Genomic DNA, 21,714 nt, shown 5'->3' on the forward strand with positions numbered 1-21,714 from the left:
GGTATCATTTGTACAAAGAGACTTTTACCACTGGAGGGAATGTTAAAGAGTTTTAATTCAGATAAAGTAAAGGATGGAGAATAATGTAAAAGGTCTGGTGCTGAGTTTCCAAAGGCCCCTTTTTTCAGATGATGTGTTCCCTGTTTACATATTTTCCCATTTGTGCTGCTGCCTTTGAATCACAGATAACTAAATTCTTAACATATCTCTGAAGCAAAGCTAGCTATTTCATGAAGCTTTCCTTATTCTGAGAGTGCTCTAAAAGGCATATTGTTCAGACTTCATGAGCTCTAGTTTCCTTTATTCTCCTCTCAGTTTTCCCCCCTCCTTAAAGCTAACATCCTTTTCCTGCATCCCCAGGGAGAAAGCGACTGATAACACAGGGTTCCTGTTCACAGACAAATTTAGGAGCTTGCCAGAATCCATAATTTCCTTGAATAAGCTACACTACCCTTTTTCAGAGGGGTTTTTCACTCCTTACACAGGAATCAGTCTCACATTGTGTGCTGATCTTTGACATTTCCACACTAGAGGGAAGGGTTTGAAAGATTTTTCCGTTCTTTGTTGCAAGAGAGGGGTATTTTTTTCCTTTACATTTGTCACATTAGCAAGGTTTGAGATTTTCAGCAGACTTGAAGTGCAAGATTCAGAAAGAACAGGACATCATTTTTGACTACACTTGAGAAAGACATGGTGGGAACGTTTTTCCTTATGTGCTGCTTGACAGGGTTTGTGGAGGTGGCTATCTGCTTGAAAAATCCACATGAATACAACCAAGGGGCATCTCCTCACCACGCCAAGCCGGAAGCTTATGGGATGTTGGAGTACCCATATGAGCCCCTTTCCTACCAGGAAGACTGGGACACCGATGGAACTGAGAGCCTGCTTGATGGTCAAAGTGCCATTCGCTCCCAACATAGAAGGCAAGCGTCTGCAACTGAAAGGCCAAAACCTAGGAGAGGGTAAGCAGAAAAACTTTAATAAGAAATGTAATATTAATAGCAATACATTTGTTAAAGAGAACTGTAAGTAGAAAAATCTATCTGCCTATGGCTGGTTATTAATTTACATAGGTCTTAAGAATCTTTTCACAGAATTCTGTCGTGGTTTGGACACCAGGGTGAATGTGGATCAGCAAATATGGCCTGCCCTTAAAAAGAAATACAAGACAAATATGGGACTGTGGAGATTCCAGAATTATAATCAGCCTCATTAATGTCTGTTTTGTATGTCTCTATTTATGGGGTCATTTACTAATGGTTAGTGCATGTTAACAGTAGGGCCCTTTTACTAAGGCGCATAGGTACCTCTATGTGCATCCAACATGCGTCAATTTGAAACTATCTCCCGGCTACCGCGTACCCCTGGCGGTAATTCCATTTTTTACGTGCGCTAACTGGGTGGTAATCGGCAGTGTACGCACACTGATGATTACCGCCTAGTTAATGTGTGAGACCTTACCACTAAGTCAATGGGTGGTGGTAAGGTCTCAGGCCCAAAATGGATGCGCGCCAATTTTTATTTTGTTGCACATCCTTTTTCGGCCAAAAAAAAAGGCCTTTTCTGCAGGTGCGCTGAAAAATGGACCTGTACGCGTCCAATACACGCACCAACAACAGCGCAGGCCATTTTTCAGCACACCTTAGTAAAAGGACCCCAGTGATAGAAGTAAAATATGCTTATGGCAGATAGCACATTCTAGAACCAACAAGAGAACACAGTATTACCACACAAAACACTTACTGTAAACCTTATCTTTAAAAAAACAGGAGGAAAAGACCTCAAGCACCCAAACACCCACCCATTTTTCAGCGTCTTTCACTGGGGTAATGATTGTTATCATAGGTCAGAAAAGTCTCACATATACTTTTGTCATTTATCTTTTTATTTATTTTAATCAAATTTTTGGTATTGGCTTAGGTATTTCTTTTAAATAAAAAATCTTTTTTTTCTTTTTTTCCTATGCATAATTGTCCCAACAAATACATACTAGTTTTTCTTTTAGTCTTTTTAAGCAATGGGTCCTGTTTACTAAGCCACACTAGGCATTCAAACGTTTTAGCACATGCTAATGCTAGAGACACCCATAGGAATATAATGGGTGTTTCTATTGTTAGCACATGCTAATTTTTAGCGTGCACTGAAATGTTAGCGCACTTACAGAGTGGCTTAGTAAACAGGGCCCTGAGTTTGTTGGGACGATTATGCTGGTGGTGCACTAATGCTGACACAGTCCATTCACTTTGAACGGGCTGTGTTGGCATTGCCGCACGGTAGCCGCTGGCACAGCTTGGTAAATGGGGGAGGGGTTAGATATTTCTTTTATTTTTATTTTATTTTTTTATTAGTTTTAAGTAAAAAATCTATCCAAAGTCATTACAAAATATAATGTTACTTCCATTCCACAAGAAGAACTATATGATAACAAACATACAACCAATTAAAATTAACTAATTCGAATTAAGTATACAGCAGGTATACAAAAATGGAAGTTGTATAAAAATAAATAATAACTTGGAGGGAAAAACAAAGGACAGAGGGTAAAATTAAGAAAGGGGGAAAAGGGATCATAATAGTGTGATCAGATGGCTAACTAATGGGGTTTGATTCCAAATATTACTGCAGTGTTAACCAAACTTTGTGATTAGACATCTGGAAATGACCAGTATTGGCTGTACAATATTTATGAATTTGTAAAACATTATTCCACCAAAAATGAATGTTAAGTTGTGAACTATTCTTCCAGTTGGATAAAATATATTTGAGAGTTATTGCAATCAATGTGTCAAAAAGTTTAGAATCATAAAAAAAACAATTGAAGGAAGGTTGATGAGGCAATGGGTTTACTTGTTTTAGCCCAGAATTTTGATTGAAATAAATAAAAAGATAAAAGACAAAAGTATACATGAGGTTTTTTTGACCAATGATAATAATCACTACCCCAGTGAAAGACGCTGTAAAATGAGTAAGTGTTTCAGTGCTTGAGGCCTTTTCCTTCTGTTTTTTAAAGATAAGATTTACAGTAAGTGTTTTGCTTTGTAATACTGGCTTAGCTTGTTGGGTTCTACAGTGGTGTTTTTTGGAATTCCAGTTAGTCTCCACAATATAATTGGTACTAGTGAGATAGTATGTGCCAGGGGTGTAGCCAGACTTCGGCGGGAGGGGGGTCCAGAGCCCGAGGTGAGGGGGCACATTTTAGCCCCCCCCCCCCCCCGGCGCCTCCGCCACCAACAACTTTGGCCTACTTTTGTTAGCGAGGGACCCCAACCCCCGCCAGCCGAGGTCCTCTTCTTCCTTCGTTCTGTTTCTGAGTCTGACATCCTCCACGTAGCTACGCCCCTGGTATGTGCTAACATCATTAACATGTGCTACCATTAGTAAATTACCCCCTTAGTCTTTTAGTGGTCCTTTTACCAAGTGGCGGTAAAAGGACCCCTGTGGTGGCGTCGGCACATGAGATAGCTGTGTGTGCTGAGACCCCCTTTTACCTCTGCCTGTAATAGGCTTTTTTTGTTTTACAGATGGAATGGCCATGCAGTAAGTTTAACACTTGCTGTGCGGCCATTTCCTGGGGGATCCCTAACCACCTCCTCTTTAGGAGGGGGCTCTGGCGGTAGCCCAGCAATAATCAGGCAGCGCACAGCACCACCCGATTACTGATGGGCATGCCCCCCAGAGCTAGAAAATACAAAGGTACCGGCACTTTGTAAAAGGGTCCCTTAATGACACTGATATAGAAAAGAAGCAGCGATATGAAAATACTGGCATTGAATGAGATTTTCAGACGTTCATTAATGCAATTTAATGCATGTTAAATAATGCAAGCTCCATTATACTCATTGAGGCCTACTTGCTAATTGTGCACTTAACTTGAAATACCATGCATTAATATATATTAATGCATAACTGCATTCTGCACTTTAGTAAATAGAGCTCTTGATTGGTATATTTGGACTCTTCCAGGGATCCAGTTAGCTTTCTAAATAATACTTTCACTATGGAGACAATAGATTGCTCTAAGTACATAATTTATGAGAGGCAATGTATCTGACTCAGAGCAATATGACTCTGTCTTCAGCCCTTAGATTCTAAAAAAAATACCATATGCATTCTGGGCATGATATTTGATCCTGTTGTATTTTTTCAATACCATATTTCTTCGGTTACCACAGTCTCCTCCTATCTACAGTTGATTCATTGTGCCAGGTACTCGTGACCTGGATTGACCACTGTTAGAAACAAGATACTGGGCTAGATGGACCATTGGTCTGACACAGCATGGCTATCCTTATGTTCTAATTATCTTAGTTTATGGTTTGGTTATTACTCACCTGGGTTATGGCAATGTATTGCTGATGGATGTCACTGCATACTCTCTTACTTGCAATTGATCTATAATACTGCTATTTGGATGATATATCAAGCTAAAAGATGTGTTCATGTTACTCCATTGTTGTAAGAACTCAGTGGCTTCCTATTAAATTTAGAATTTCATTCAAATTGTTCATGATGTCTTTAAAGACATGCTGACCACCAGGAGCAGACTGATAGTGGTCGGGGCCCCCAGGCAGTAAGGCTCCTTGGCCCCCCGGCCATTGCCCGCCACCCCACCACTGCACCACTGCCCCCCTCCTGCACATCACAGCCCCCCACCACCACACTCTACAGACCCCTGCAAGTGGGTCCTACCTTGAAGGGCACTGGTATTCTAGTGGCTTCTTAGGGGGCAGGAAAGAATCCCACTCTTCCTGTCGCTGCTATTTATTTATTTATTTATTTATTTACGTCAATTTATATACCGTATCTTATTGCTACTGCAAGACAGAACGGTTTACAATTTATAAAAAGAAGCAATACAATAAGTACAAATTGGACAAACATTAGAACTCCAATCATTACAGGAAAGCACAGCAAACCCACAAACTAGCTACATAAGATGAGAACAATATAACTCATGATTAGTACACAGGAGAATGGTGCCTGGGAATGGTGTCACTGTGTTTTCAAAATGGCTACCAAGACTTCCTGTGGTAGTTTTGCAAGTCTTGGCAGCCATTTTTAAAACATGACAGCACCAGGCACAAGCAGAGTAGTGGCACCAGGTAGGAAACAGTGGGATTCTTTCCTGCCCCCACAGAGACCACTAGAACACCAGGGCCTTTTTCAAGGTAAGACTGTCAGGGAGGGATGTAGTGTTCAGCGGCAGCAGCGGGCAACCAGGCAGAGCCTCTGGGCTCTCGGGCACTGCCTGGATGCCCGAATGGCCAGTCTGCCCCTGCTAACCACTCAGCATGCATAGCTGGTTAGCCCTCTCATCCCATATTCACCTGCATGTGTTCTGAGGTCCGCTAACCTAAATCTCCTGACTGTTCCATCCCCAGTTAGGACTTGACTTGAGGCTTCACACAAAACTGTCTTTAGCTTTCAGGCCCCTATTCAGTCTTTAAGGCTGTTTACCAGGCCTTTGATTCCTAATAACAATCTACATTGCAATGCTCGAAATGTACAATATACATTTTGAGTTTTTGTTGTAAATATCAGGCAGTTTTTTTCTTTGATTTATATACTGTTTTATGTTTCCCTTGTTCTTCTTTACTGATCTTTGTAATGTTTATGTCTAGAGTTCAGTTGTCAGTATTTTATGTATTTCCCCACTAATTGTATGTAAACTGCCTTGATTTCTATACCAAAGGTGGCATATATCAAGTTAATAAACCATAAAGCGTATTTGGCTCCACACAAACTGATCAATTCTGTGGTGGGTTTCCAAGTAAAGAAATTAAAATATAAAACAAATTCCCTCTACTTGGTAAATGTACACCGCCTGATATTCAGACTCTAGGAAATAGCTGGGCTGCTCCCGCGGTCTACGCTAAACCGAGATATTGAATGCCGGGCCATTTCCGGTGATCAGCATTGAATATCTGGTTTAACTTTAGCTGGTCCGACTTTAACCGGCCAAGCAGATATTCAGCACTGGTCGGTTAAATTCAGACTGGCAAAAGTTATTCTACCAATTGTAGCGGCCAAATATGGCCACCAAACTTGGCTGGTCTGCCTTTAAAAATCAGCGGATAGCCGGTTATATCGTACGATATAACCAGCGATCTTTAAGCCACTAACCAGTGATATTCAGTGCTGTATAGCCACCCAAGTGCCATCTTAGCAGCCATTTTTTTTTAATATCAGACGGAGAAGTCCTAGCGCATCCTGTGATCCTTGCTCCACGGGCTCCAGAATTAATATGAGTGTAGTACTGTATGTGCCCTGCAGTGTAAATTATAAGATGTAGGTGCTGTTTGCAAATATATTTATTTATTTTATTTATTTTATTTTATTTTATTTATGCATTCTTGTATCCCACTGTTATCCAAAAACAAGTTTTGGTTCAAAGTGGCTTACAATTTACATATTAGGTGAGGAGCACAATAGTATTTCCATTTTACATGAAAAGTTCTTGATAGTCTGTATATATGTCTATAGGATTTTCAGAGAGGTAGTCTGTTTTTTTGTCTGCAGGAGTTTCGAAGGTATTTTGAGGTGGTTAGGGCATTGATTTATGTTAGTTGTTTGAGGGTTATTGCTGAGGTGATTTAGAAAGTTGCATGCATAAACTCTAATTAGTGCCAATGCTGTTATGTTAGCTGCCCTGATCCCTCTGCTGCAAAGACGGTTAATGAAGCAAAGAAATAATGTTGTGCATGTAAATTCTAATGCGTGGATCTCGAAGAGGGGTGTGGGCATGGGAGGGGCAAGGGTGGGTCAAGGACATTCCTAGAAACTATGTGCACTGTTATAAAATACACTCAATCCACACCTAAGTTAGCTGTGGGCATTTATACCAGGTTTTAGTTGGAGTAAATGGTCACGCCTAAATTTAGTCATGGGTCTCGGCACTGCATGTATTCTATAACCTGCATCTACTGTTAGGCGCAGGTTATAGAACAGCACTACGCGTTGGATTTTTTCATACCAATTTTTCGGCGCCATATATAAAATCTAGTCCTAAGTGCACACTCCATGCAGCAGCTGTTGGAGACATTCCAAGCATCTTCCCATACAGTTACTGCACAGAAAAATACTTTACTGTGTAGTAAGTGTACTGATGCACTTTCTATCTTCCTCAATGACAATCTCTGGTAAGTGACTGTGTGCTAAATGCAATGCACAATCCAGTAGTGTACCAAGGGCGGAGCGGTAGGGGTGGTCTCCCCTGGTACAGGTAGTAAGGATTGCGCGGAGAAAGTGCGCAGCTGTCAGCTCTGCCAGTCTCCTGCCCCCTCTGATGTTACTTCCTGTTCTGGGGAAGGGGATTGGCAGAGCCGACAGCCATGCACCTGCTCCACACATCTCCTTGCTATGCACCCCCTTGCTATGAGTAAAGGTGTGATGCACCTCAGGTGGTGTGGTGCGCCTTGGGGGGATGACGCGTCGGGGAGAGCACAATGGCAACTCACCCCGGGTGGCAAACAAGGTAGGTACGCCACTGGCACAGTCCATGCTCATTCCCAGCTCATAATCCATCCATTTCCCACCCCAGTATGGAGTTAGGGGGCAATCTATAATGGAATGTTTCCAGTTAAGCACCCAGAGGGGCCTGTTCCATAAAGGAAAGGACAGTAGGTGCTCACTTTCCTATACAGAGTACTAGCATAACCAGATATCAGCATGCCTAGCATTTAGGAATTCACACGCCAGCCATAGGCTGGTATAAATACAAGTGCCTAAGACAAGAAAGTGCAAGTGGGAGTCCCACCTGTGTTCTGCCCCAGTGTATGTCCCCCTTCCAAATACTAGTTATTTACATGCATAATGGGGAGAATAATATATATGGCACCAAAAAAATCAGTACCAAAAAAAAAGTGCCATTCTATAAGCCGCACTTAAAGTTAGGCATAGTTCATTATTTACAGCGAGACCCTGGGATACATGACAGACCTCATCAACCTACCAATCAGAAATACATCCAGATCAACAAGAGCATACTTAAACCTCCACTTCCCAAGCTGCAAAGGACTTAAATACAAATCAATTTATGCATCCAGCTTTTCCTACTTAAGCACACAACTATGGAACGCACTACCAAAAGCTGTGAAAACAACGTATAACCACCTAAATTTCTGAAAATCACTAAAAACTTACCTGTTCAAAAAGGCATACCCTACTTAAATGTCAGAACCCTGCAACACTACGAAACCAAAGAACGTAATGGACATAATGTAACTCTTCCTCTGTACAATTCCCTAACATGCTGTTCCACATGAACCTTATTCTATCATAACATCACTGTGAAACTGTTTATACCGGAATTGGTGAATGCCTTTACGGTACTATGTAAGCCACATTGAGCCTGCAAATAGGTGGGAAGATGTGGGATACAAATGCAACAAAATAAATAAATAAATAAATTCATAGAATACTGCTTAAGTGCAGGAGTCGTGTGTAAATGTAGGTGCAGCCACTTGCACCAATGAAAATGTGGTGCAAATGCCCATGCCTAAAATTACACTCGGTGCCCCACTTATGTGCATAACTTCAAATCACACCCCCCAGTCCATCCCAAAACACCCATGACCCTCCCATGTCTGTGCCCCCCTTTTTTAGGCCATGAGTAAAATGTAGTCCTAAATTTACGACTGTAAATACCAATTAAATCTAATTAGTGCCAATAATTGCTTGTTAAAAAAAACAGTTATTGGCACTCATTGGCTTGTTATTCAGTTAAACTGCACATACAAATTGGACACAAGCCCAAATATGTGCACATAATTTTTCGTTGGTAAGCCCAACGTGTTCTTACCACTCGCTCTTCCGGGACTACCGCCAGCCCAACGTGGCCGCCGGTGGTAGTCCCGCCCAAACCCTGGAAATGGCATGCACGGCGGTAATTGGGCATTGCCGCACATTGCCAGGTTACCACTGGTTTACTGTGGGAGCCCTTATCACCACCTCAGTGGGTGGTGGTAAGTGCTCCCGGTCGTATGGCCACATGGTAAGAGTTCTATTTCCGCATGTCCATGTGTGTCTGGGGGCTTTTTACCTGCTGCAGTAAAAAGGGCCCTGACGCGTGGGAAAAACAGCTCCTGCCAATAGCACAAGGTCCTTTTTTACTGCAACTTGGTAAAAGGACTCCTGAGTGCATGAATCAGCACTCACTGTCATGTCAGCACAGTAACAGCTACCAATCGATAAATCATGCACATTTAGAAAAGGACCTCAAACTAGTTATAGCCTTTCATCAGGGACTGCATTTTAAAGCAGTCTTTAGCCTTGTAAAAATATGATTTCTATTCACTTACTTTGGATATTTGTTTTTGTCTTACTGAACATATGTATTTTTACCTAGCAGTCTTATCCTTCTTCCTTGGGTTTTATGCCATTTAGAACCTGACCTATTCCTGTTCACGGCATTAATGATATGGGAAAGGGAAGGGATTTGGATTTGATATACCATGTTTCTATGGTACAACCAAAACAGTTGACATATATTATATGCGTGCACTTTCTCTGTCCCTAGTGGGTTCACACACTAAGTTCTTTTTATTTATTTACTTACTTACTTACTTACTTACTTATTTATTTGTTTGTTTAGTTGTTTGTACCAGGGGTAACAGAGGGTTAAGTGACTTGCACAGGGTCACAAGGAGCTGCAGTGGGCATCAAACCCAGTTCCCCAGGTTCTCAGTCCACTGTACCAACCATTAGGCTATTCCATTACTAAGTGAGCACAGTAACTGCAAAATAACGTCCCTGAGGTTAGCTATTTAATTCTGTCCTCTCCATTCTCTCTTCCCCATTATGTTCCCCCATTTCCCACCTTGACCCCAGCATCCGCCAGTATCATCCCTCTTATCCAAATTTCAACATTATCCCCCTGGCCCAGCATCTGCCCCATTTCTCTCTCTGTATTATCCCCCTTCCAGTTCCAACTAGCCCAGCCCTAGCATCAGCAACAGATCCCTTCCAGTTCCAGCCCCACCCCCACATCAGCCCAGTTCTATGCCCAGACCCCTAGCATCAGCCTATTTCTAGGTCCAGACCCTCCAACTACAGACCCCTTCTTGTCCCAGTCCCTCCAAAAAAAAGCCCTCTTAGTCCTAACATCAGCCATCTTTCAGACTCCAGCCAGCTGCTATGCCACTTTCGCCCTACCCTCTTCATTTAGCTCTCTGCCTTTCTAGATTAATGTTTTGCAAAGCCACAGAAGCATGTTGTTTTGCTCCTGCCACTGTGATGTGCTACTGCTGCCAATACCACTACATTTTTAAAAGGCAAACCTGTCTTTTGAGAGAAACAGGAAGTGGCATCCCTTAAGCTTGGACACCATGAGCCTTGGCCTCACTATCTGTCCCCTTAAAGCAGTCCCGTAGTTAGGAAAAAGGTTTTACATTTACCAGCACGGTAAGCACAAACCTTTACCACATATTAGTAAAAGGGCCTCTTAGTCACACTTACCCTTAAATATAATCACAATTTAACAAGTATGGTGGAGTAAATTTATCCTGAAATTTATGGCCAAAAATAAAGGCCGTAAAACCTGTTTAGAGGCATGAGTTTATTTATACAGTTCAATATGTTGTGAATAATTTTTCCATTGTCTTTGGAAACAAAATGCCTTATCTAACAAGTTTAGTATGTGGAAAAACAAAACCTGAATGCTTTCATTGGCATCAAATGTATAGTTTTTAGTTGGGAATGAATTAACATGTTAAATTTGCTTCATTGGTATTCATTAGCAGTATCTGTTGCTTCATAGCACACAGTCAAAAATTTGACAGGCCCTCTTGTTTTATTTGCTGAGCACGTTCCAGCAGTTCTAGGATTTGAAACACGAGCCCACCACATGATGGAACTTATTTTGCAACTGTGCACTGGAAGCAGGAGAAAAAAATAAATATTAATTGCAAGAGGTATGTTCTGCAAAATGAAGTATTCAGCTTTCCGTATGACCTGTCCATTATTAACTATGTATGGCATTCTATGGGACCTTTGACAAGTGATATGATCGTTTTATATTTCCTTTCTAATCTTGGCTCCCTAACACTATTGTTCTAAAGCCTCAAGCTAATCTGAGTTGTTGATCTTGTGGGAAATCTCCAACTTCATAAAATCTGTTGTTTAAGATCAAGAATGATAAGAAAATGCCCAATAACTTGGTAGTAATTTACACCTTTTGAAACAGAAGGGTAGGTAGTTAGAAAGATTGGGTAAAAAGAGGAATTAGCACACAGTGTTATAGCACACTCACTCTTTTACGTAGGTGCGCTGGCGTTTTTAGCGCGCATTAAAACTAGGCGTGCACTAAATGCTAAAGATGCCCATAGGAATACATTGGCGTCTTTAGCATTTAGCATGTGCCTAGTTTTAATGCGCGCTAAAAACCAGCATGCCTACGTAAAAGACTCCCTAAGCCTTCTCAGACTAAAAAAATACTTTTTTTAGTTAGTTGTGCCATATGTTTCTCAAAGGAAAACCCAGTATCCAGAACTACACCCAAAATTTATAACTCTAATTCAATTGGAAAAGAAATATTTTTTATAGTAATTGTATGACATGAAATATTCTGTCTTGGATTAGAAGCCATGAAATTTTTTGTTTTGTCCAAATTTAATTTTAGTTTATGACTAGCTACCCAATCTTCTACTAGCTTAACTCCAAATGTAGCCCTTATTAGCAACATTTGATAGGCCTTCATCCTGGGGAATAAGTAAGGTAATGTCATCTACAAAGCTGAAGTTTTTGACAGCATGACTATCTATGATTTTTCTTAAGGATCAGGGCGCAAATATTTACATGTCCATTACAGGCTAGATTCTGTAAATGACGCCCAAAGATAGGCACGGAAATGATGCTTGTATTCTGTAAACAGCTGTGAGCGGAATGACCTTTGCAGAATACTAGCTTAGGGGTTCTTTTATTAAACTGCGGTGAAAGGGGGCCTGTGCTAACATCGGCGCATGTTTTTGAAGCACACTGAGGCCCCATTTTACCGCAGCGGGTAAAAGTCTGTCCATTTTTGGGAAAAAGAAATGGCCTTGTGGTAAGTGAACCACTTACTGCATGGTCGTTTTGGTGGGGAGGCCTTACCACCACCCACTGAGATGGCGGTAAGGGCTCCCGTGCTAACCCATATATTTTTGTATTGCCGGAAATGGCACGCATTAGGGGTGGGAACTATCGCCGGGTTCCTGAGGTAGCCCGGCGGTAGTTCCAGATTGGCATGTGCATTTCACGCCTAATTTTGGGAGTGAGCATTTATGCCTGCCAAATGCTCGCATTCAACTGATGGCAGGCACGGAAATGCATGTTTCTATAATATCACACCTTATTTCTGGGAATGTCCCTGACCCTCCCATGCTCCTCACATTGCCACACCCCTTTGGAGTTGTGCGCTATGAAATTTAGGCACACATGTTATAGAATAGGGCGAAGGGCAGATCAGCACGTACCTCCTAATTACTGCCAATTAAGTGCTTGTTAACACCAATAATTGTGATCGCCTAAACAGCTAATTAGTTTGTGTGTGGATCTGTGATCTGTGCCCACAATTGCATACCCAATTTTGGGTGACATATACAGAATTTGGGGTACATGTGTAACTGTTTAGAAGAGTAATCACACACCACTTTTTCAGTCAAGACGACCATCAAATTAACAATGGCTAATAACTAAATGGAGGAAAAAAGACTTTAGATGCAAACAGTCACCAAGAGGCCCTTTCACAGAGTGATGGTAAGCCCAATGGGTGGCGGTAAGGGCTCCCCGCTGCATGGCCAAGAGGTAAGAGTTCTCTTACCGTATGGTCATGTGTGTCTGGGGGCGTTATACCCCCTGCGGTAAAAAGGGCCCTGGCATGTGGGAAAAACAGTCCCCAACACTAATGCAGGGCATTTTTTCCTGCAGCTTGGTAAAAGGACCCCCATATTTTTCAGTATCTTACAATCGGCTCACATATCTTACATCAGTCAAAAACCTCCATTATAATTTTTGTGACTTTTTAAAAATGTTACTACTGGCAAAATTCAAGTGACATTAAAAATACTTAAACTTCAAATTGCAGTTTTATCAATGTTCCAGAACAAAAACACTTATCTGTGCCCAACAGTGGCCCTCCATTTCATTCAAGTGACTTCCTCAGGGGCTGTATTTAAACATAATCTCTCCTTTCCTTCTGCAGTTAAACAAAGAGGCCTCAATTCTTTCAGGCTCCGCCCATTGAAATTACATCAATTTAATTATAATATAGTCAGATTTCTTTTCTTGCAATAGCCACTGATTAGATCCAAACATTATCGTCACCGCTGGATGACTGCAAATCCTCTCGTTTATTCCAGAAAATGTTATAGGCGTGCTTTTTATTCAGTGCTGACTTTCAAACCCCATGGTTCCTGAGTTTTCAATCTAAAAATCTCTCTTTGATCTTGCTGCAGAAGGGTCCTCTCGCGATTTTCATTTCTGCTGCTCTCACTCACTGTATCAATGACAAAACATCTCAGACTGTCGAAACTATGACTGTTCTCAATGCAATGAGAGACTAGTGGTGTGTTTATACCACTAGTGTATACCACTCTCTATGCTCGTTCATTCTAACTTTAAAACTTCTGATGGGTTTCCCCAAATAGAGTTTATTACATGGGCATTTGATGATATAGACAACATAATAAAACCCTGAATTTGTAGTGCAATTTTACAGGTCTTACAACATCTACAATCAAAATGTCCGCATATTTTCTCTCCATGTTTTGATTCTCTTGAGTTCAACATAGCAGGGTTATGTCTGCCACTGACTGGAACCTTCTCTCTGCCGTGGCCTGCCCTTGCAGAAGCAGGAAGTTACATCAGAAAAGAGCAGGGTGCAGCATAGAGAAGATTCTGGTCAGTGGCAGATAGCCTATGCCAGGACCGTGTATAGAGAAAGGAACTTTTGCAGTAAACGTATGGGCGGGTGTCAGAGACAGGGAAAATGCCGGAGTGGGGGAGGAGTGAAAGAGAGGGAGAGTGTCAGACCCAGGGACGGAGGGGAGAGAGATCATGTCGGTCATGTGGAGAGGAGGTACTGGGCGTCCCAACTGCTCTGGGACCTCGGGCACTGCCCAGTTGCCCCGAATCGTCAGCCAGCCCAGGACCATACCTTGCAGTTAATGCATGGTAACTTACTGCCCACTAACTATTACCATGGCAGATAGTGCAGAATCACTTAATGCCACCTCAGTCGGTAGTGTTAAATGCATCCCCATCATCTGTCATGGTTCATAAAATTAGTCTCAGGAAATTTCATAAATCTTTTTCTGCATGTAAAGCCTATTTCATACACAGAAAAGTGCTTTAAAGAATATTCTACAGCCACATACACGCACAAAAAGTAATCACACAGAAAGCATAAAGGCAATTCTATAACTGAGCGCATGCAGTTGCATGCACCGTGTGCACATAACTGCACAGAAACGTGTCACTTATTCTTGTAAGTGCACTATTCTATAGGGGCACGTATAAGTGCTATAGCATGGAACTGCACAGGGAGCACACATAGGCACAGCATGGGATGGGTTTGGGCAGGGCTGCCACTTACGCACTCAACTTACAAATACTGTAAGTTACGCATACTGTTTGCCACACTTAGGAGTGCACACTGACACCTGCCATTGACCTACATCTACATTTAGGAATGCCAGTGCAGGTTTATGCTATAACATAATCCATACGCTCAGATGCCATTATGGAAAAGGTTCTTCATGCCCAACATTGCGGCACCTACAAGGGGGTGCCCAGTTATAGAACTGCCCCTTGTGTGCCTGCTTTTAAACAATTTGCATGTAGGTATTCCAGAGGGAGTTATTAGGGCATAACAGAAGCAGAGTTGCAATGGACACACAGCATACATGCTTGATTTAATAATAGTGGTATCTATCAATAGCAGGCAGGGAGTGGTCTGCCCCCCACTGCTCTGTGTACATATTTACAGGTTGTATTATACTGATAGCCTATATAGCTAATGTGAAATACTTCCTGTTTGGTCCTGTAACCTTTACACGCATAGGTAAAATGTTGCATCTGACCTCTCCTGTTCCTTTGAGCAGGGCCGTGCCGATGCGGTAAGCGAGGTAAGCGCCGCAGGGGGGCGCCCACCTCTGGAGGGCGCCGCCGCGGTGCTTACCCTCGCCCCGCCGAGGACTTTAAATCTTTTGGCACCAGAGAGGGGGGTGCCGCCGCTCCCGCTGCTCTTCATCCTGGCACCCCCCCCCTCCCGCACCAGCCCTTTAAATTTATTTGCCGAGCGAGCGCAGCACCTCGTTTGCAAGTAAAAGAAGCGGATCCAATCATCTCATTGGGCCTTCCCTCACTGTCCCGCCCTCCTCTGACGCAACTTCCTATTTCCTCTAGGGCGGGACAGTGAAGGAAGGCCCAATGAGATGATCGGATTCGCTTCATTTACTTGCACACGAGGTGCTGCGCTCGCTATCTCATTGACAATTTCTTTTTAAAGACGGGTGGCAGGGAGAAGACGAAGCAGGGTGAGGGTGGGGGACAGATGGGGTGACTGTGAAGGTGGGGGAGGACTCGGATAGCAGAAGGGACTGGGTGGGAGACAGATGGGGTGAGGGGGACTCGGATGGGCAGAAGGGACTGGGTGGGAGCCAGATGGGGTGAGGGGGACTCGGATGGGCAGAAGGGACTGGGTGGGAGACAGATGGGGTGAGGGTGGGGGGCACTTGGATAGCAGAAGGGACTGGGTGGGAGACAGATGGGGTGAGGGGGACTCGGATGGGCAGAAGGGACTGGGTGGGAGACAGATGGGGTGAGGGTGGGGGGCACGGATAGCAGAAGGGACTGGGTGGGAGACAGATGGGGTGAGGGGGACTCGGATGGGCAGAAGGGACTGGGTGGGAGACAGATGGGGTGAGGGGGACTTGGATGGGCAGAAGGGACTGGGTGGGAGCCAGATGGGGTGAGGGGGACTCAGATGGGCAGAAGGGACTGGGTGGGAGACAGATGGGGTGAGGGTGGGGGGCACTTGGATAGCAGAAGGGACTGGGTGGGAGACAGATGGGGTGAGGGGGACTCGGATGGGCAGAAGGGACTGGGTGGGGGAGAAGGGGCATGGAGCTGGAACTGGGGTCTGAAAAGTGAGCAGGAGGGAGAATGGGGTCATGCCTGGTGCAGGGGTGGATGGGAGAATCAATGGATCTGGAACTAGGGGCAGCCGCAGGTGGGAACTGGGAGCCGAAAAGAGGGGGCAGTGAGAGAGGGGGATAGATCCTGGATGGAATGGGGAGTGAGAGGGAGGGCAGACCCTGAATGGATGGGAGGGCAGAGAGGCATGGATGGGAGGGCAGGGCCCAGGGAGAGGACAAATTGCTGGAAGGGGAGGGGAGAGAGGATTGCTGGCTATGGATGGAGGAGGGAAGGGCAGAGAGGGACAAGGATGGACATGGGGGCCCAGGGAGAGGACAAATTGCTGGAAATGGAGGGGAGGGGAGAGAGGAGGATTGCTGGCTAAGGATGGAGGAGGGAAGGGCAGAGAGGGACAAGAATGGACATGGATGGGAGGGCAGGACCCAGGGAGAGAGGAGAAATTGCTGGAAATGGATATAGAGCAAGAAATGAAGAAGAAAGGAGAAAAGTAAAGAAATAAATGGAAAGGAAGCCCTGAAAATGGAGTTAAGAGGACAGATAGCAGCAGAATCAGATACTGGACCAGCATGATTGAAAAAAGAAAGTCACCAGACAACAAAGGTAGAAAAAAATTATTTTATTTTCATTTTAGCGTTTGGAATATGTCCACTTTGAGAATTTACATCTGCTATCTTATTTTGCAATGTATAGCAATTTGTTTCTAAGAATATTGCTGACAATTCCTTTCAGTGTGGCAAGTGGTGAGCGATCATTTTCATGGGGGGGGGGTGATCATTTTCACGGGGGGGGGGGGGCGCCAACTGATAGTCTGCAGGGGGGCGCCAGAGACCCTAGGCACGGCCCTGCCTTTGAGAGCTGCTTTGGTCATACCTCAGACAGGTTTTAATTCTGACCCTATCATTCAATCCTAGAGCCCTTAGCACTGTATTCCTCTGCCCCCTCTCCTTTGGAAGAAAATCTTCATCCTGGTTTCAACACAACAAGACAAACTTCACAAGCCTCTTCTCTTTCAGCTTGGCAAATCCATCATCCTTTTTACTGATTCAACATTCATCAACTGCAGCATCCATTTCCAACTATTTCCCATGGGGATAATTCCACCAATTGGCAGCCCATCCTATCATTAGCTGTTGAACTGGGACAATTAATTCAGACAGGAGCTGCTGCATCCCACTTTCAACAATGTTCCTGCAGTGTATCCTGTTTTTTTATGAGGGTTAAATCAAAAGCAATTCCTCCACCTCCATAAATTTTGTCAAAATGAAGATATTGTAATGAATAAAAAACTAAAATAATGTTTGAAATTTGCTCTTTTAGTACATGTATTTACTTTTCTACATAGTTGCAACCTTTCACCACACATTTCTGCCAACGGACAAGTTTTTGAAAGCCATCGTGAATGAGCTGCGCATCTTGTCTTTTCAAACAGTTGCTCGCAGCCTTTCCACCTCTTCATTTGAGTCGAAGAGATGCCTCCAGAGGTATTTCTTCAGTTTTGGAAAAAGATGGAAATCGTATGGCACTGTCATGTTGCAACAAAATTTCCATCTTGTGTTTCCCAACTCTTCTCAATCATTCTTTATGTTTTCAGGGTTGCAATGTAACTTTTTGAGGGGGGTCTTTTACTAAGTCTGGGTAGGGATAGAAATCTAGCTGGTAGTAAACAACGAAACGCCCATAAGAATATAATGGACATTTTGGTGTTTACTGCCAGCTGATTTCTACTGCAAACTAAAAACCCTACCACGGCTTACTAAAAGATCCCCTAAGTGATTCTCCAATTGATGCTTAGCACATACTTAGTAAACAGGGCCCTAAGAGTTTAAATCTCTTCCATGAATGCAAGCATGGTTTAGCTCTCTATGTAATTATACATCGGAGAAGTGTAGTATGAGGACAGAAAACTAGATCTGAATCTGGGAACCTACTTTAAAAAGGCACATACATAAGGCATCTATGTTATCTTTATAAAATAGCTTAAAATGGGTGCCTTTTTGAACTTCTTACATAGGCGTCCTTTTATAAAATAAACCCCTAACTTGTGAAATGATAGGCAGCATAGAGATATAATAATAATATATTGTGCAAGAAATATGAATTTGGAAATATTAAATAACTGCCATATAGAAAAAGCGTTTATCTTTTTGGTTCATTTTTGAAAAAAAAAACATCCAAGTGAAAAATACACAAAATCAAGCCATTGGGATGTATAAGGAGCCAGCATTCTTAGTAGACTGCCCCCCCCCAAGACATCCCAGGGGAGCAAATGGGTACACTAGGGGGCACTGCAGTGGACTTCAAATAAATGCTAGGAACACATCTCATCATTGCTCCCTTGTCTGCTGAGCCCCCCAAAACCCACTACCCACAATCGTGCACCACTACAACTTTTATGTGGGCACAGTGGGTTTCTGGTGAGTTTTGGAGGGCTCACAGTTTTCACCACAAGTGTAGGGGGAGGTATGGGCCTGAGTCCACTTGTCTGCACTGCACTGCACCCACCACTAGACTACTCCAGGGATCTGTATGCTGCTGTAATGGACCTGAGTATTACATCTGAGGCTGGCATAGAGTCTGGCAAGTAATGTTTTTATTCACATTTTGGGGGGATGGGAGGGGGTCAGTGACCACTGGCGGAGAAAGGGGAAGCCTTCCCTGATTCCTCCCAGTGCTCATCTGGTCATTTAGGGCACCTTTTTTGTGCCTTATTCATTATAACAATTGGTCTAGCTCAAAATGTCTTAGTTTTAGTCCTAGACGGTTTTGTTTTGTTCTGTTATGTTAGAAACATCCAGATCTCACCCTTAACATGCCCCTGACATGCCCCCTTGTGATTTGCACACAGTTCTGATGAACTTCATAGGAAAAGTCTGAAAATTGCTTTTGAAAATACCAATTTGGATATTTTTTGTGAGAAAAATGTCCAAATGCAGATTTATTCCTCTTTTTGGATGTTTTTCTCTTTTGAAAATGAGCCCCAAGATCTACTAGGCTAGCCAAATTTCTAAAACAGAATATTTCAATCTGCTATTCAAAGCAGTACTACTGATGAAAAATATTAAACAAATAACATTATTAAGATCTATATTTATGATTTTTGTTTGATTCCCAATGAGATATAACTGATTACAATCTTTCTTCAAATTCCTCTACAATGCTAACTGAAACACACTAACCATCAACAGACTATTGGCCCAGAACTCTAGGAAGGATTTGGGTACAATTTCCCAGTCAGCATCTTCTATTCACATGTAAAAAAAAAACCTTCTACAACACATCATGTAGTAGGTTTGTCATCCTATAAAAATGCATATATCAACAAACCCTTTGCTGGAAAGTTAAAGAAATCCAAGCAACCTGCTTCTTATAATTACTTCAGTGACATTTGAGGGTAAGAAAACTTGTTGGATACAGGAAAGAGTTTATTGCTAGAGGAATACCCACGCCTTCCCTGTGCTCTTAATGCTGGAGGCTGATTAAAAACTTTACCTACACTGCCATTTTCAGCCAGAGCAGTGAAGGGAAATGAGAACAATGATAAGGTCACAAAGTACTTGGCTGCCTCCACTTTCTGAGAAAACACCCTGAGATGTAATCATCTGTGATATGGCCAAGATTCATAGAAATAACTTGGTGTACAATACAAGCAAGGCTGGCTGAACTTTTAATGAAAATTTCCCCTCCTTCTGGGCCAGGGTTATTTCAAGGTCTGATGGGCTCTCCCAATTCGCATGAAAATGGAGATCCAAGGAAACTGACTATGATCTGTGTGATCCCGGCATTAGGCATATTCTATAAATGGCACCTAACTCTCAGCGCCATTTATATTGGGTGCTGTTTATTGAATAGCTTAGCGCATTATTTTTTCGGTGCCGATTTTTCAACACTATTTATAGACTTCGGTCGTAACTGTATAGGAAGATGCTGCTCCCCCCCCCCCCTCCCCGGGATAAGTAGTGGATTTTCCCAGGTCTGCTTTAATAAAGGTTGATGGACTTTTCCTTCAGGAATTTGTCCAAACTGTTTTTAAACATAGCTACATTAACAGCTTTTACCTTTTGCTCCAGCAACAAGTTCCAGAGCCTAACAATGAGTTGACTGACTAAATATTTTCTCTTATTTGTTTTAAATGTACAACTACATAATTTAATGTAGTGTCTCCTGGTCTTTGTACTTTTTGAAAGTAAAAAATTGATTCACATTTTCCTATTCAGCTCCATTCAACGATTTTTCCAAGCTGAAAAGCCCTAACCTCTAGCCTTTCCTCATATATGAGAGGAATATCATCCCCTTAATCATTTTGTCTTTGCTCCAGTTATTACAGTATCTTAAATTTGATCATGTCATGATCACTGCTATGAAGCAGACCAAATACCGTTACCTTTCACTCCAAGCCTTACATTCCACTAAGACGTAGATCTAAAATAGTTCCCCCTCTTGTAAATTTCCTGAACCAGCTGCCCCATGAAGCAGTCATTAATTTCATTTTGGAAGTTTACTGCCCTAGCGTTTCCCCATGTGACATTTAGGGGCTCATTTTCAACAGAGAAAAACGTCTCTAAAATGGTATAAAATGGTATTTGGACATTTTTCTCTGAAAAATGTCCAAATCACAATTTTCAAAACTCAGATTTGAGTCGTTTGTCTCTGCAGTGCATCCAAATCACAAGGGGGTGTTTGGGGCAGGTTAGGTATTGGATTTGGGTGTTCCCATAACTTGGACATTTTTCTGTCATAATGGAACAAAGCAGTAACGTCCAGGGCTAAAAGTTAGACATTGTGGTCTAGACCTGTTTCAATCACGCCTAAGTCACCAAAAGGTGCCCTAAATGACCACTTGAGGGATTAAGGCATAATCCCCCGCCCTTACTCCCCCAATGGTCACTGATCCCCTCCCACCCTCATAAAATGTGAAAAAAACAGTACTGCTTCAGATGGTATGGTCAGTCCTATTGGAACAGCAAACAGGTCCCTAGAGTAGCCTAGTGGTCAGTGCAGTGCAATGTAGAGAAGGGGACCCAGGCCCAAATCCCACTTTAACTGGTATACTTGTAGTGAAAAGTGTGAGCCCTCCAAAACCCACCAAAAACTTACTGTACCTACAAATAGGTGGCATCTGCAGGCATAAAAGCTTTTTGTAGTGGTGTGCAGTTGGGGTACAGTAGATATTTGGTGGGCTTTGGAGGGCTCCCCATCCCCATACTATATAAGGGTGTAACAGTGAGATGTGTACCTGGGACCCTTTATGTTAAGTCCACTGCACTGCCTCTTAGGGTGCCCCACTGCTCTGCTGGGGTATCTGTGTGGCAAGTCTACTAAGAATTCTAGCCCCCCCCCCCCCCCCCCCCCCAACTTCCCAATGGCTTGTTTTTGTGCATTTCTCCCTTGGACTTTTTTTTTTTTTAATTGAAAATGGTCCTAAAAGATAGGCACACTGAGCACAAAACATCTAGCAAATGGCCATTTTCAAAATAAAAAAGTTGGATGTCTTTCTGGTTTGAAAACGGCCATGTTCACTACTGGATTTTTGGGCATTTGTCGCAAAATGTCCAAAATCAGATTTAGTCGTCATATCAAAAA

The 21,714-nt window shown here is 42.8% G+C and overlaps 1 protein-coding gene across 1 annotated transcript in view; it reads left to right on the top strand.

The window, feature by feature from the left end:
• Positions 1-311: 311 nt before the first annotated feature.
• MMRN2 (multimerin 2) overlaps positions 312-21,714 on the top strand; it is a 127,188-nt gene continuing 105,785 nt past the window's right edge. Inside the window, exon 1 of the mRNA XM_030203354.1 lies at positions 312-962. Within this exon, the coding sequence (XP_030059214.1) occupies positions 691-962 (272 nt within the window). The 5' untranslated portion in view covers positions 312-690. The remainder of the gene's footprint in view (positions 963-21,714) is intronic.

The sequence above is a fragment of the Microcaecilia unicolor genome, chromosome 5 (assembly GCF_901765095.1).
Source record: "Microcaecilia unicolor chromosome 5, aMicUni1.1, whole genome shotgun sequence".
Classification (NCBI taxonomy): Eukaryota; Metazoa; Chordata; class Amphibia; order Gymnophiona; family Siphonopidae; genus Microcaecilia; species Microcaecilia unicolor.